This window comes from Peromyscus leucopus, chromosome 11 (genome assembly GCF_004664715.2).
Source record: "Peromyscus leucopus breed LL Stock chromosome 11, UCI_PerLeu_2.1, whole genome shotgun sequence".
Lineage (NCBI taxonomy): Eukaryota > Metazoa > Chordata > Mammalia > Rodentia > Cricetidae > Peromyscus > Peromyscus leucopus.
In genome coordinates, this window is record NC_051072.1 from 40559076 (window position 1) to 40571583 (window position 12508).

The 12508-nt window shown below is 40.5% G+C and overlaps 1 protein-coding gene across 6 annotated transcripts in view; it reads right to left on the minus strand.

Moving 5' to 3' along the window:
- Window positions 1-1167: 1167 nt before the first annotated feature.
- Ercc8 (ERCC excision repair 8, CSA ubiquitin ligase complex subunit) overlaps window positions 1168-12508 on the minus strand; it is a 39611-nt gene continuing 28270 nt past the window's right edge. For all 6 annotated transcript variants that reach the window (XM_028884285.1, XM_028884299.1, XM_028884305.2 and 3 more), the window contains 3 exons: window positions 11328-11525; window positions 8478-8561; window positions 1168-2128 (listed from right to left, as the gene is read on the minus strand). In XM_028884285.1, coding sequence (XP_028740118.1) covers window positions 2060-2128; window positions 8478-8561; window positions 11328-11525 — 351 coding nt within the window. In that variant the 3' untranslated portion in view covers window positions 1168-2059. The remainder of the gene's footprint in view (window positions 2129-8477; window positions 8562-11327; window positions 11526-12508) is intronic.

A 12508-nucleotide genomic window follows, 5' to 3' on the forward strand; every position in this document is an offset into this window, starting at 1 on the left:
AAAGTAACGACACCATTGTAACAAGACCGAGGGGTTTATACAAGCTGAGTCTGAAAAATTTAGATAGGATGTCGTCTCATCTTGTAAAAACAAATCCTGCACGTTGACACAGGTCTATACAGAACTGTAATATAAAAGAACTACACACTGGACCAATACGACTGTGTCCAAGTATGAAGAACGGGGTGGGGGGTGGGGGGTGAAGGTGCTGGTTTGAGAAGACAGGTGTTTCCACAGCAGCACCATGGCAAACACAACTGTATTTAAATTTTTTTAAGTTTAATTTTAATTGCTTTCTTAAAGGTCAAAGCATATTCCCTAAAGAGAAACAGAGCAGAATGGTCTGGCTTTCACAAAATTGACGCAAAGGCATAGTGTCCCAGTCAGGGTTCCTATTGCTGTGAAGAACACCATGACCAAAACAACTTGGAGAGGAAAGGGTTTATTTGGCTTACCTACCCTGTGTCATAGTACCTTGAGAGAAACCAAGACAGGAACCTAAAATGGACAGGAACCTGGAGGCAAGAGCAGATGCAGAGGCTGTGGAGGGGTGCTGCTTACTGGCTTGCTTCTCCTTCTTCCCCAGTGGCTTGCTCAACTTGCTTTCTTATAGAACCCAGGATCACCAGACCAGGGATGGCATCACCCACAATGGGCTAGGCCATCCCACATCAACCACAAGTTAAGAAAATGCCCTACAGGCCTGCTACAACCCCATCTTACGGAAGTGTTTTTTTCTTAATTGAGGTTCTCTCCTTTCAGATGACTCTGGCTTGTGCCAAGTTGACATAAAACTAGCCAGGACACATAAAAAACATTTGGTCAGAAAAGGCTGATATTAGGCCTAGCACTACCACTATAAACCCAACAATTATATATTTAGTATTCTAGCTCACAGAAACCTCTTTTACTACTCTACTGGGGCTAAGAGTCAAGGAGAAAGGAAGTGTAAGATTAGCAAGATTAGTGTCACAGGGGCTGAGTCTGTAGCCTGGTGGCAGCTCTCTTGCCTATTGTGTGAGGCCCTGGGTTCAATCCCTAGTGAACGCACGCGCGAACACACACACACACACACACACACACACACACACACACACACACACACACACAGAGTGGGCGCGGGAGGGAAAGGCTTCAGAATAATCACTCCTGGGTTGACACAAGAACGAGAGAACAACAGACATTTTATTAGAACATTTCATGTTTAATCTAGACCCTGGCACGGATCTTGCTGAGTTTCACAGGAAGAAAATGAGGACTGAGTACAAGCTGCCCTTTCAAAGTAACAAGTGGTCAGGGGATTGCCCATGTGATACACTGCTCAGACTGGAGGAGACACGAGCTGTACACTGTCTGACATAAAGCTAGAAGACAGTGAATTACATGAAGCCATCAATATGAATAAAGAGAATACAGAGTTATGATGTTACCTTTACAACAACTATTTTTGGTTTGTTTTTTCTTAATTATTCTTGTTAAAATACCCCCTGGAAGGTGGAAAGGAGAAGGCTGGTAGCACAGCCAGGGGAGCCAGGGCTGAGACACATCATCCACTCATCAGACCTACATAGGGCCCAGCTGAGAACAATAGCTTCTGTTCATGTCCTGTGCCCGTAGCAGCTGGCCTGCTACCATGGCAAACAGGCTCAAGGAGAAAGGTTTGGATGAATTAAAACCACAGAGAAGCTAATTTTAGGGTTTTATACACATTCTCACTTTAAAATACAGGGGAAACAAATTCAGAATTAACAGGCCAGAAACTGACTGAAGAGTTAAGCAAAATAAAACACACACACACACACACACACACACACACACACACACACACACACACACACACACACGGCAATGTGGTACACATTCGTCATCCCAACACTTGGGAAGCAGAGGCAGGAGAATGGCTGAAAGTTTGAGCCTCGTCTGGTTCCAGGCTAGCCAGGGCTACACAGTGAGACCTTGTCTCAAAACCAACAATAACCAAAAGAAGAGCCCCAGGCTGAAGTCCCCAGGAACACCGCTGTAGAGGTCCCATGGACAAGGAGCAAAGGCTGGCTGACCGTCACCCTTCCTCATCACTGCTGCTCCAGGCATCCTCAAACGCTGGATTCAACCGAGATTTAGTTTTAGCCTAAAAAAAGGAGAAGAATCTATTTTTATATTTCATAATTTTAGGCTAATAGGCTCAAAATATGCTATTTTAATAGCAATTAGATATTTGGAAACTGTATTACTGCTAATTTAAAAACAAAAGCAATGTAAAGATAATTAAATTAATATAAAACTGACAAAACTGACTCTTCCAAAATAACATGCTTTCCTCAAAGTAATTGGCTCACACGCATGCGCAGATCTACGCTATGACACTGGTCACAGTATTTCTATGCATGCGCAGATCTATGCTATGATACTGTTCACAAGTGTTTCTTCAACTCTATGGAGAAGGCGCAACACAGACATGCTGGGGTTAAGAATGGATGCATGCCCACAGCAGATTGGACAGTCCAGTATACAAATACTGGTAACCTTGTGTCGTTTGCACGAACTTTACTATCATCAATAAAAATTACCAAAATCTGAGGACTATTTTCATCCATCAGAATAATGTAGCTCCCCTACCCCCCTTGAGACAGTTCTTGTTCTGTAGTCTAGGCTGGCCCAAAATTCATCACAGTTTAGGGGTTACAGAGGGTTGTGTACCCTTATGTGATGCCACTGAGCCACCTCTCCAGCCCCACACACTACAGTTCTGTAGTCCAGCTGGCTTTGAGTTGTGGTAAGCCCCCTGCTTTATCCTCCTGATGGTTAGGATGATAAACATGTGATATCAAGCCCAGCTGAATAATATAATTTGTAATAAAAAATTACTGTGGGTCATTACACAGCTATGTCTCTGTTTTTACAGCCAATAGTGCTAAATTGTAGATGACTACAGGAGAAATGGTAGCGAGGGCAATAATTAGCATGGAGGTTTCCCTGGGAGATTTTTCTGGAAGCTATTTGGATTGTTACTCAAAACTTCAAGACAATATCACAATATTCTTCCTCCTTAGAGCCATGGGTGAAAAGGGTTTAGCAACTAGAGAGACCTAATTAAATGAATTACCAAGTCAGTTCACTTGTTTGGGAAACTGGAATGGTTTCTTCCTTATCTCTAGGAAATGACTTCAAAGGCTTGAAAGATGCACTTATTTTTCTTGAGTTAAGAATCAGTTTTGTCTCTTATGCTGCAGCTTCTGCATCTGGCTATTTGATATGACCCAGATTTCAATTGCTAACCAACTGCAAGATACTGTCAAATTAACTTAGATATACTGCCTTTTGTAACGTAGAGAAGTATTTTCTGTGAAGGTGACCCCTAAGTCATGTCTAAGAATGTGGTTTACTTTATGATCAACATCACAGACTCTTACAATTCAAATGGAAAAGCCCGCGTCCCCAGTATCTCCCCACACCAGCTAGAACAGCTAGACAACAACATAGTGATGTAGGCATGCTGCAGTTGTTAAACAGACCAGAGAACATGGCTAAACTTAGTGGCTATCACCACTACACATACAACAAAAATTTCCTAACACTTGTCTCCAAATGTCCAAATCAAAACTATGACCAAACTCAAGCTAACCACTCATTTCCAGCAGCAGTGATGAAAGTCTGAAGTCTATTCATTCATTCTTTGGCCCACATGTCTGATGAATCTCTCGATGCCTGAGATTAGTAGGGTTCACATCTGACTTCCATCAGGGATGCCATTTGAAGCGGGGTGTGGTGGAGCATGTCCATAATCTCTCCACTGGGGAGCTTGACAGTTTAACAACTACTAAGCTAGATTGCTCAGGAAGGGTTTCATCTCAGAGGTGACACTTCTCTCCTGTCTATAGACTTTGAACTCTGCCTTAGATACCTACCAAAAATATCCTTGGGGAAAAAAGCTACACAAAGTTCAAGTCTTCTAATTCCTCTATGGAAGCCCAATGTGTAATCTACTAGTCATTTGAATTTCATTTCACGATTCAATGGAAAAACCAATTTATATTTCATTATGAATTATTTTACTTTGGTAAGGATAGAAACAAAACCCCCCAAGATTTTGACATATTTGCACATACATTTACTCCTTAAAGTGGTAAACAGATATTTAGAATGCATTATAATAGTACAAGTGTATTTTATTGCTACAACAATCACAAAAAACAGCAACCCTGTGGTCAAGAGCTGCAGTCAGCAGTGTTGCAGGCAGATTTAATACACATTACTATTAGAGAGTCCTCTACTTGGTTTTCTCGACAACAGCCCCTCCTAGTGGACATCCAGTCTATGCACGAACACTCCTCCCTCTACCTGACCAGGTTCTGGTTTGACTGGCAGATAGTTAGTTGTGCATGGGGATGGTGAAGCTTGAATTTAGAAGGGATCCAGCCCAGAACCAAATGAGGACTAAAACAAAGCATCACAAGGATACATCTGGAAAAGTTTCAAGTGTTACTGGAAAGCCTCAGAGCTTTCCATGCCAGCAAATGATGTATCTATACAAGCATAAAGTAGAAACAGACATTCACTGTGCCAATGGCAAAGGTTCTGTTTGGTTTTGAGTCTGAATCTTGCTTTGTCGCTGTCTCAGTCCCCTTGGTGCTAGGTTACAGGAGTGGGTCACCACACTCAGCTGGGACTAGGATTCTGGATAAGAAGTAAGATTAAAACTGTAGTGTATCTTCCCTGCACATCTCTGGCAGCTACAGCTAAACTTACAGACTGGTATGAGTTGACCATGGCAATTAGCAAGTCTGGGTAAAACCAAACAGACACATTCCTCAGCTATAATACAACAGCCTGCCAGTTAACAACAAATTTAAAGACCATAAAATTTATCCCTGTCATCTAAGATCTTTCCGTTTCTATAGGTAGAATTAAGTTACTCCTTTAAAATCTGCGAAACACCCGTCAGGCATTCCGCTTAGGTTTGAAAGGAAAACTAAAAACAACTTTGGTTTAACAATCTGATAGTTGCATTTGAAAATGCCACAAGTTGTCCCAGGGTAATAGCTGTCAGGGCTGGTTGACAAGGGCAGAGAAGGATCTGACCTAGCTGCAGTATGTGCGCACACATGTTCTTTGTAGTATGCTGAGAAACATACACCACCTCCCGGGAAATGGCAAGTTATTTGTTTAGCAGCTCAGGGGAAAACATGTTTAAACACGAGTTAAACTGTGAACATTCACATATGCAACCAGTTCTCATATTTTAGCAGTTTTCAGACTTCTCTGCTGGGGTATATACCATGGTCACATTCTACCTACATTCATATGAACCTTTTCAGATAACATTTCATGGAATTAAATAACCTTACCATCCAGCACTTTATATCAATGAGCTATTCACATTTTAAAGTTGAAAATAGGAGCAGTATATTTTATTTATTTATTTACTTTTTGAGACAAGGTTTATATGTGTAGTCCTGGCTATCCTGGAACTCATTATAGATTAGGGTGGCACTGAACTCAGAGATACGCCTTTCTCAGTCTCCTGAGTGCTGGAACTAAAGGTGTGTACCACCACACCTGGCTTATTTTATTATTTTTATTAAAAATTAAAACTGTTTCTCCAGCTCACGGTAGTGCATCTGAAAAGATAAGGCTTTCTAGCTCTAACACTTGAATATACAGCTCAACTCTTCATTTTTATGATACAGGACTTCACTGTACAGTGCAGGCCAGCCTCCTCCTCACAGCTCGCCTGCCTCAGCCTTTGAAGTAACGGAGTTAATATAAATTGTCTGTGCCCACACCTTTTAATATCCCACATATAAAAGTTGTTTTGGATGACATGTCCCCACTATTACCACAGCTACCTAACAAGGATACATGACTATCAGTCAAAAATTATAACAAGCAACATAATAGTTGCTTCAAGTTTTTCCTCTGTGCAAATCACAGTAGCTTTATTTTTCATTTATTTTTATTATTTTCATTTGGCAAATGATTGTTGTACTTCTCAACATGATATAGTGATTCCCAAAAAGACAGAATAATTAAATAAAAATGCAAAATAAATGTCTAAATTCAACTATTCAAAGTCCAGTCAACCAAAGAAGCTGTATGCTAAAACTAATCAAGCCATAACAAACTGAATTAGACATGTGATGAAAACTGGAAATATTCATTTGGTTTTGGCCAGTTGCCTATATATTTATGAATGTGCCTCTTCTCTCTTTCATGTGGTTTAGGGCCCAAAGAAAGTAGCTCCCAGGCTTTACATTGGCTGTAACAGTAGCAAATTCAGGTATAAAACATATTCGCCAATAGCTGCTGTGTGGAGACCCACAGAGGTTTCCTAGTGAGAACTTACTCAGGGTCAGAGAATCTGGGATTGCTTTACCCAGCAGGGCTGCATGAGGAGATGATTTGGCCATGGGTGTGTTTACCAGGTGTTTGGAAGGGTCTACACTTGGCTGTGTGGTGTGCTTTGATCTAGCAAGGGGGAGGTCTTTGCTTTTCTTCTTGGCATGTTATGAAAAGGCCCTTTTCAATAAAGGACGAGGCTGTTGGGTATTGATCCAGGCCTGCTCCCCCCTCGCCCCTCAGCTATCCTATATTTCTGTCTTCTCATCATCTAGGTCTCTCTTTCTGATATTTCTTCATTCCTCTCTCCTCCACCTAAGAACCCTTTGAAAAGTGGGAGCTGGACCCCCACACTGCTGGACACTCCCACCTAACTACCCACGACATGCCTTCTTTTTATAAAGAACTAAAAAGATGACAAATATTTTCAGAATGTCAAACTCGCTTTATTAGTGATTATCTTCCATCTCTGCTTGAGATTGTACCTTTAAATGACCTTAAGAGGAGTCCTCCAACTCAAAAAATATACAAAAATTATTTCATACACATTTTTATATCCTTGAAGTTAGAGTAAATTGGGATGTTTAACACTGCATTCCAGAATAATCCCTGAAAGAGATGACACCTTAGACACGTTCAGTTACGTAGCAGAATTCATGTTTAAAGACCACACTTAGGCCTGTCCTGTCACTCAGTGCCTGTTAGTTATGTGTGGGTAAAGTCTTCTACTGTTCACCAGGAGAAAGTTCCTACGATAGTATCATACTAGGGCTCAATTTAAAAATACTACTTTATTATACTACTCCTTTTTGTAAATTTAAAATGAGAGGCTACTACTTCAGGGCAGGACTCTTGCCTCCTCATCTGTTTAACACCTTTACCTGAGGCTTTTTATTCACACTGTCATACTACCCTGAGACAGGCACAGTGAGGTTGCTGATCTAAGTGTGATCTGCTAAGATCTGATGTTGTGAACAGACAGATTTTAAGACGTCATACATACATAGTAACTCAAAAGTTAACTCCATCTCTTTCCTTCCCACAGGTGCCATGCCATCCAGACTGAGGAAGAGCCAGAAACTCTGTGGCTACGTGAGCCAGGGCCATAGCCGATAAGCAGGCATCACAAGCACCCAGAAGACCAAGGTAACGATGGATGCATGTGTCACCACAGGATCAACTTAGACAAATGACCTCATGTGACTTTGGTAAAGTTGGTCCGTGGTCTTACCACTTAAAGAGGAACCAGAGCTTATGTCCACCTGCCAACCGTGGTAAACTGTGGATCTGGTCAGTAAACAGACATGAGTAAATGCTGCCCCCGTCACCCATGTGGTATGGAATTCTGGGGAAGGAAAAGCCCCTAAGCAGCCCTCACTGTGAAGCCCAAAGTCTTCAGAATAGCCAAAGAGAAGATGAACTGAATTGGTCACTTGTGTCCTGGCGGCTTTAAGCCACACAGAGAGCAAACAAACAACCAAGAAAGATAACTCTAATTCTAGGAGTCTATCCTAAAACTAATTAGAAATATGAACACTTTTGAAAATATATTTACATTGATGCTGTTTAAGACAATCATCAGAAACAATTAAATATTTAAACTATGACATACAAATGACAGAATACCATTTCATTAAAAGTGTTTCTAAATAGTAGCCAGGCAGTGGTGGTGAACACCTTTAATCCCAGCACTTGGGAGGCAGAGGTAGGTGGATCTCTGTGAGTACAAGGCCAGCCTGGTCTATAGAGTTAGTTCCAGGACAGAAAGGGCTACACGGAGAAACTGTCTCAAGCCCTCTCCCTGTGAAAAAAAGTTTCCAGATACTTATTAATGATATGAATGGGGGTTACTGTATCATGTCAATGAGAGAAGACTCTAAGTTATATTACTATGAGTTAACTATTGTTTTTTTTAAAAAACAATACCAAGGAAAAACAGTGAATAAAAAGTATTTTCTAATTAAAATTGAGAAATTATGTTCTTCTTTTAGTATTTTTCTAAATTTTTATAGATGTGTGGTAACAAATTATCTGTATAACCAGAAAACAGCAAGAACTGCTTTGCCAGTCTCTCCCACATAAATAAAACACTAATCCTCATTATTAGAAATCACTGCACAGTAGGTAAAAGTACCACTTACCTCATCATCGTCGTCAGGAACTGGTTCGTATAAAGATGGTACCCAAGCAAGAATATTGCAGTCTCTGCTACCGCTGTACAGTTCCTGTAACAGAGAAAGCAAGACTGACTGCTGATCAATTTAAAGCTGGTAACATGAGGAAACGGGCTGTATCCATTTTGAAATGATCAGACTAAGTGGGTTAATTAAGTTAGGTTAGATTAATTCCATTAATTTAATTTCTATTCATAAAACAAAATATGATGCTCTTCAGTTTTTTAAAATGTGATGTCTTTAAATTCTGTGCAGGTCATTGGCTTAACTTCTTAGAGATGCTGCAAATCTTTTGGCTATATCCTGAGATTTCATTCTCCAAAAGTATTGTACCCATTTGTATCTTCTACAGATGACAGCATCCACTCCACTGTCCTACTGGAATCTTTTCAGGAATAGCCAATATAATATGAAGCTGTATTTTATATTTGAAAACCATGCCAGGACATGTTAGAGTTTACAAACAGTGAGAAAATCTTACAGAAATTCAATGCCTTACTAGCTTTGTCAATACTTATAAGCATATTTCTCTAACACTAAAAGTGTTAGAGACAGTAAAATATATAATAACTTTTCTTTGCCAAAAACTGAGGCATCTACAATATTGACTTCAATGAAGAAAACACAAGTTTCTAGGAAAACAAACCAAAAGTTCCATTTAGCTTACAGCTGTCTACCCGGCTGTTCTTCAAAAGCTTCAAGACCCCACCCTGTCTGCTGAGACTTTTACTACATAGAGGACTCGTGGGCTGATGCAGTGTGTGTCAATATCTTTATGGACATGCTCTTGGCTCCCACTGAACAATGCTCACTCCCTTCCCCAACAAACTGAAAACGTTCTCATCATGCAGTAAAGTAAATACATAGTGTTTTCCAATGTGTTCAGCAACTAAATCTTTCTGAGTTTGAAGCAGATAAAGACATGGTATTTGGCTGAGAGTGTGGCACATGACTGCAATCCAAGCATTGGGAACTGGAGGCAGGAGGATTAGGAGTTTGAGATTATTCTTGGCTTCATAGCAAGTTTGGGGCCAGCCTGGTCTATATGAGATCTTGTTTCAAAACACAAAGCAGAACAAAACAAATGAACACAGGCAGAGCATTTCCAGGTGACAGTCAATCCCAGGGGTCCGACTGAGGGCAGTCTCTGTCTCAGAATATTTTTTTGTTTTTAGTTGGAAACTTGCTAGGTAGCCCAGGCCAACCTTGAACTCCTGACAATAATCCAGAATGATGCAGGATTACAGGTGTCTGTGTCGCCACAGCCAGCTTACTTGGTACTGTTTGTTTATATATGTGTTTTGCCTATAGGAATGTATGTGTATCATGCATGTATCTGGTAACAGAGGAGGCCAGAAGAGGTTATCAGATTCCCTGAAACCAGAGTTATAGATGGTTATGAGCTGCCACATGAGTGCTAAGAACCCAAGTCCTCCGTGAGAGTAGCAAATTTTTCACTGCTGAATCATCTCTCCAGACCCTTCTTGGTACAGTTTTAACCAACTTCTAGGCCTCTTTGCTAACAAGCTCCTGCCTAGAAGAACATCATACTCTGTAGTCAGAATATCTTGTTTAAAATTTTGGTTGTGCCCCAGAGGGACTGTTTTCATTGATACAACAGAAATAAAAATTTTCTTCGACTAGAGAAAAGTAAGGACAGTAAACAAAATTCATATGGACTATGACAATCTTCACTGCAAACTTGACTGGCTTTGGAATCACACTGAAACCCTTCTAGTTGTTTCTACGCAGATGTTTCCAGAAAGGTTTGTTTGCTGAGGGAAAGCCCCACCATGAATGTGGGTGCTATCATCCTGGAGTGCTGGGGTCCTAGACAGAGTAAAAGGAGAAAGCAAGGCAAACGTCAGCATTCCCCTTGCTCTGCCTCCTGCCTGGGGATGCAGAGACCACCTGCATTATGTCCCTGCTGCCTGACTTCCCCGCCATCACAAACTGTGTACTTTCTCACTGGAAGCCGAAATAAACTGCTCCCTCGTGAAGCTGCTTCTGGTTATGGATTTTGGTCACATTAACAGGAAAAGTAACTAATGCAAGCACGTCAGTAATTTTGCGGGGCTCTTGAGGTGGCGGCTCAGTGAGCAAAGGCACTTCCTGCAAAGACGTCCCGAGTCTGATCTCAGGACCCACAGGATGGAGGGAGAGAATCAATTCCTGTAAGTTATTCTCTGACCTCCACATACATGCCCTTATGTGTCCTCCCACACACAAATAAAGAAGTGTGAAAAATGATGTGAGTTGCATTAATTCAAAGGTATACTTTACTATCCATTTCAGTATCTAGCCATTGCAAAGGCATACTTGTATCAGCCTCTGGCAGAAAATAAAGAAATGAAGTAACTGATTTCAGATTTCAATATAGTCACACATAGATAAACCAAGATATACTATATTTTGAAATTAAACATATATAGTTTATATATATATGTGTGTGTATATATACATATATAGATATATACTATATACTAAAGGACACACACACACACACACACACTAAAGGATTATTCATGAAAAAGTATTTGATTACATTTCGAATGGTTAAGTCGCGCTCATATTCAAAGGGAAAGACAACATATCCCAATCGATTGCACAGTATTGCACTGATTCATATACACTTCCTATGCCATCTGAGAATCAGGTTCTAGTAATCTCTACTGAAGAAATACTACTTCAAAGGTGAATTTTGGTATCATACTCCATAATGTTTAAAAGCATATAACACTTGAAAATAGACCACAACTTCCTGTTTCATACACCAGCCATCTACTCGTTTTCAATTCCCATCAGTATCATTCTCACCTGGAAGTGAGGCTGGAACACACAGCAGTCGACACTTTTATAATGGCCCTTCAGCAGAGTTAGCTGCTCTCCTGAGTAAACTGCATAAACAGCAATGGTGCTACCGTATGGAACAAAAACCAATTCTGAGCTGCAGCCACAGGAGACGGTGAATTTCAGTCCTTTCCTACTGTCATTACAAACTTTGCCATAGTTCACCTGCAGAATTAAAATCATAATGTTACTCATTTTTAAAGTCTCAGTTAAAAAAGCAACAAAGACTAAAAAAAAAAAATACTTCTTTCTCTTATTATCACATTATATAGAGAGGGCCTTTAAATTTAAAGAAACTAATGTCTTAATAAAAACAAGAGTCAATGATACAAACACACATTTTATATTTGAGGGAACAGAAATTGTGAATAATCCCACAAGGGAGGGATGATACAACTAAGTCAACTTGAAGAATTATTCCCGACGGTCAAACTTTCAAAAATCCCCCCTCCCCCACCTCTCCTTTTGGTACCTGAAGACAAAACTCAGGGCCTCATGGATGCTAGGTGAGACCTCTAACCTTACTAAATTCCCAGCTTCTGGTTTGGCTAATATTTTAAGAAACCTTCATATTGATAAAAAGTAAGGAGAACATGTTACTGGCGTCATAATTTGGCTATTCCTTCAAACAAGACAAATGGTTTAGTACAAAAAAAATAGCAAGATGTCTCTTTTGGGTGGGCTGAACTTTTCATAAGAATGTGTTGTGACAAAACCAACCCACTGTACATGGGACTACCACAATCACTCTAAGTGTGCAGCTCAATGGTCCAATCTCCACTTCTATCACAACTAACTCACTGAACAATAACGATATCCTTACTTCTTGATCTAGTAATTGCTCCTGGGAATTTCTCTTAAGGAAACAATTAAGCAGCGGAGAGTAATATGCCCAGAGGACTCAACACAGCACAATGGCAAACAACTGAAAATTGAGATAAGCTTGTGCCTCAGCCACAGCAGATGTGCCCACTGGAATAATAGCAACATGAAAGATCCTTGGGTAATCAACCATTTTCTGAGTGGATTTGAGGTCACTGTTACTGCAAACCCGATCAAAAGCCTATGGCTGTGGGAATCATACGTCCCAGAGGGGATGTACTATTACTAAATGGACATGGCAGCACACAGCCACCTTGTGGCAGCAG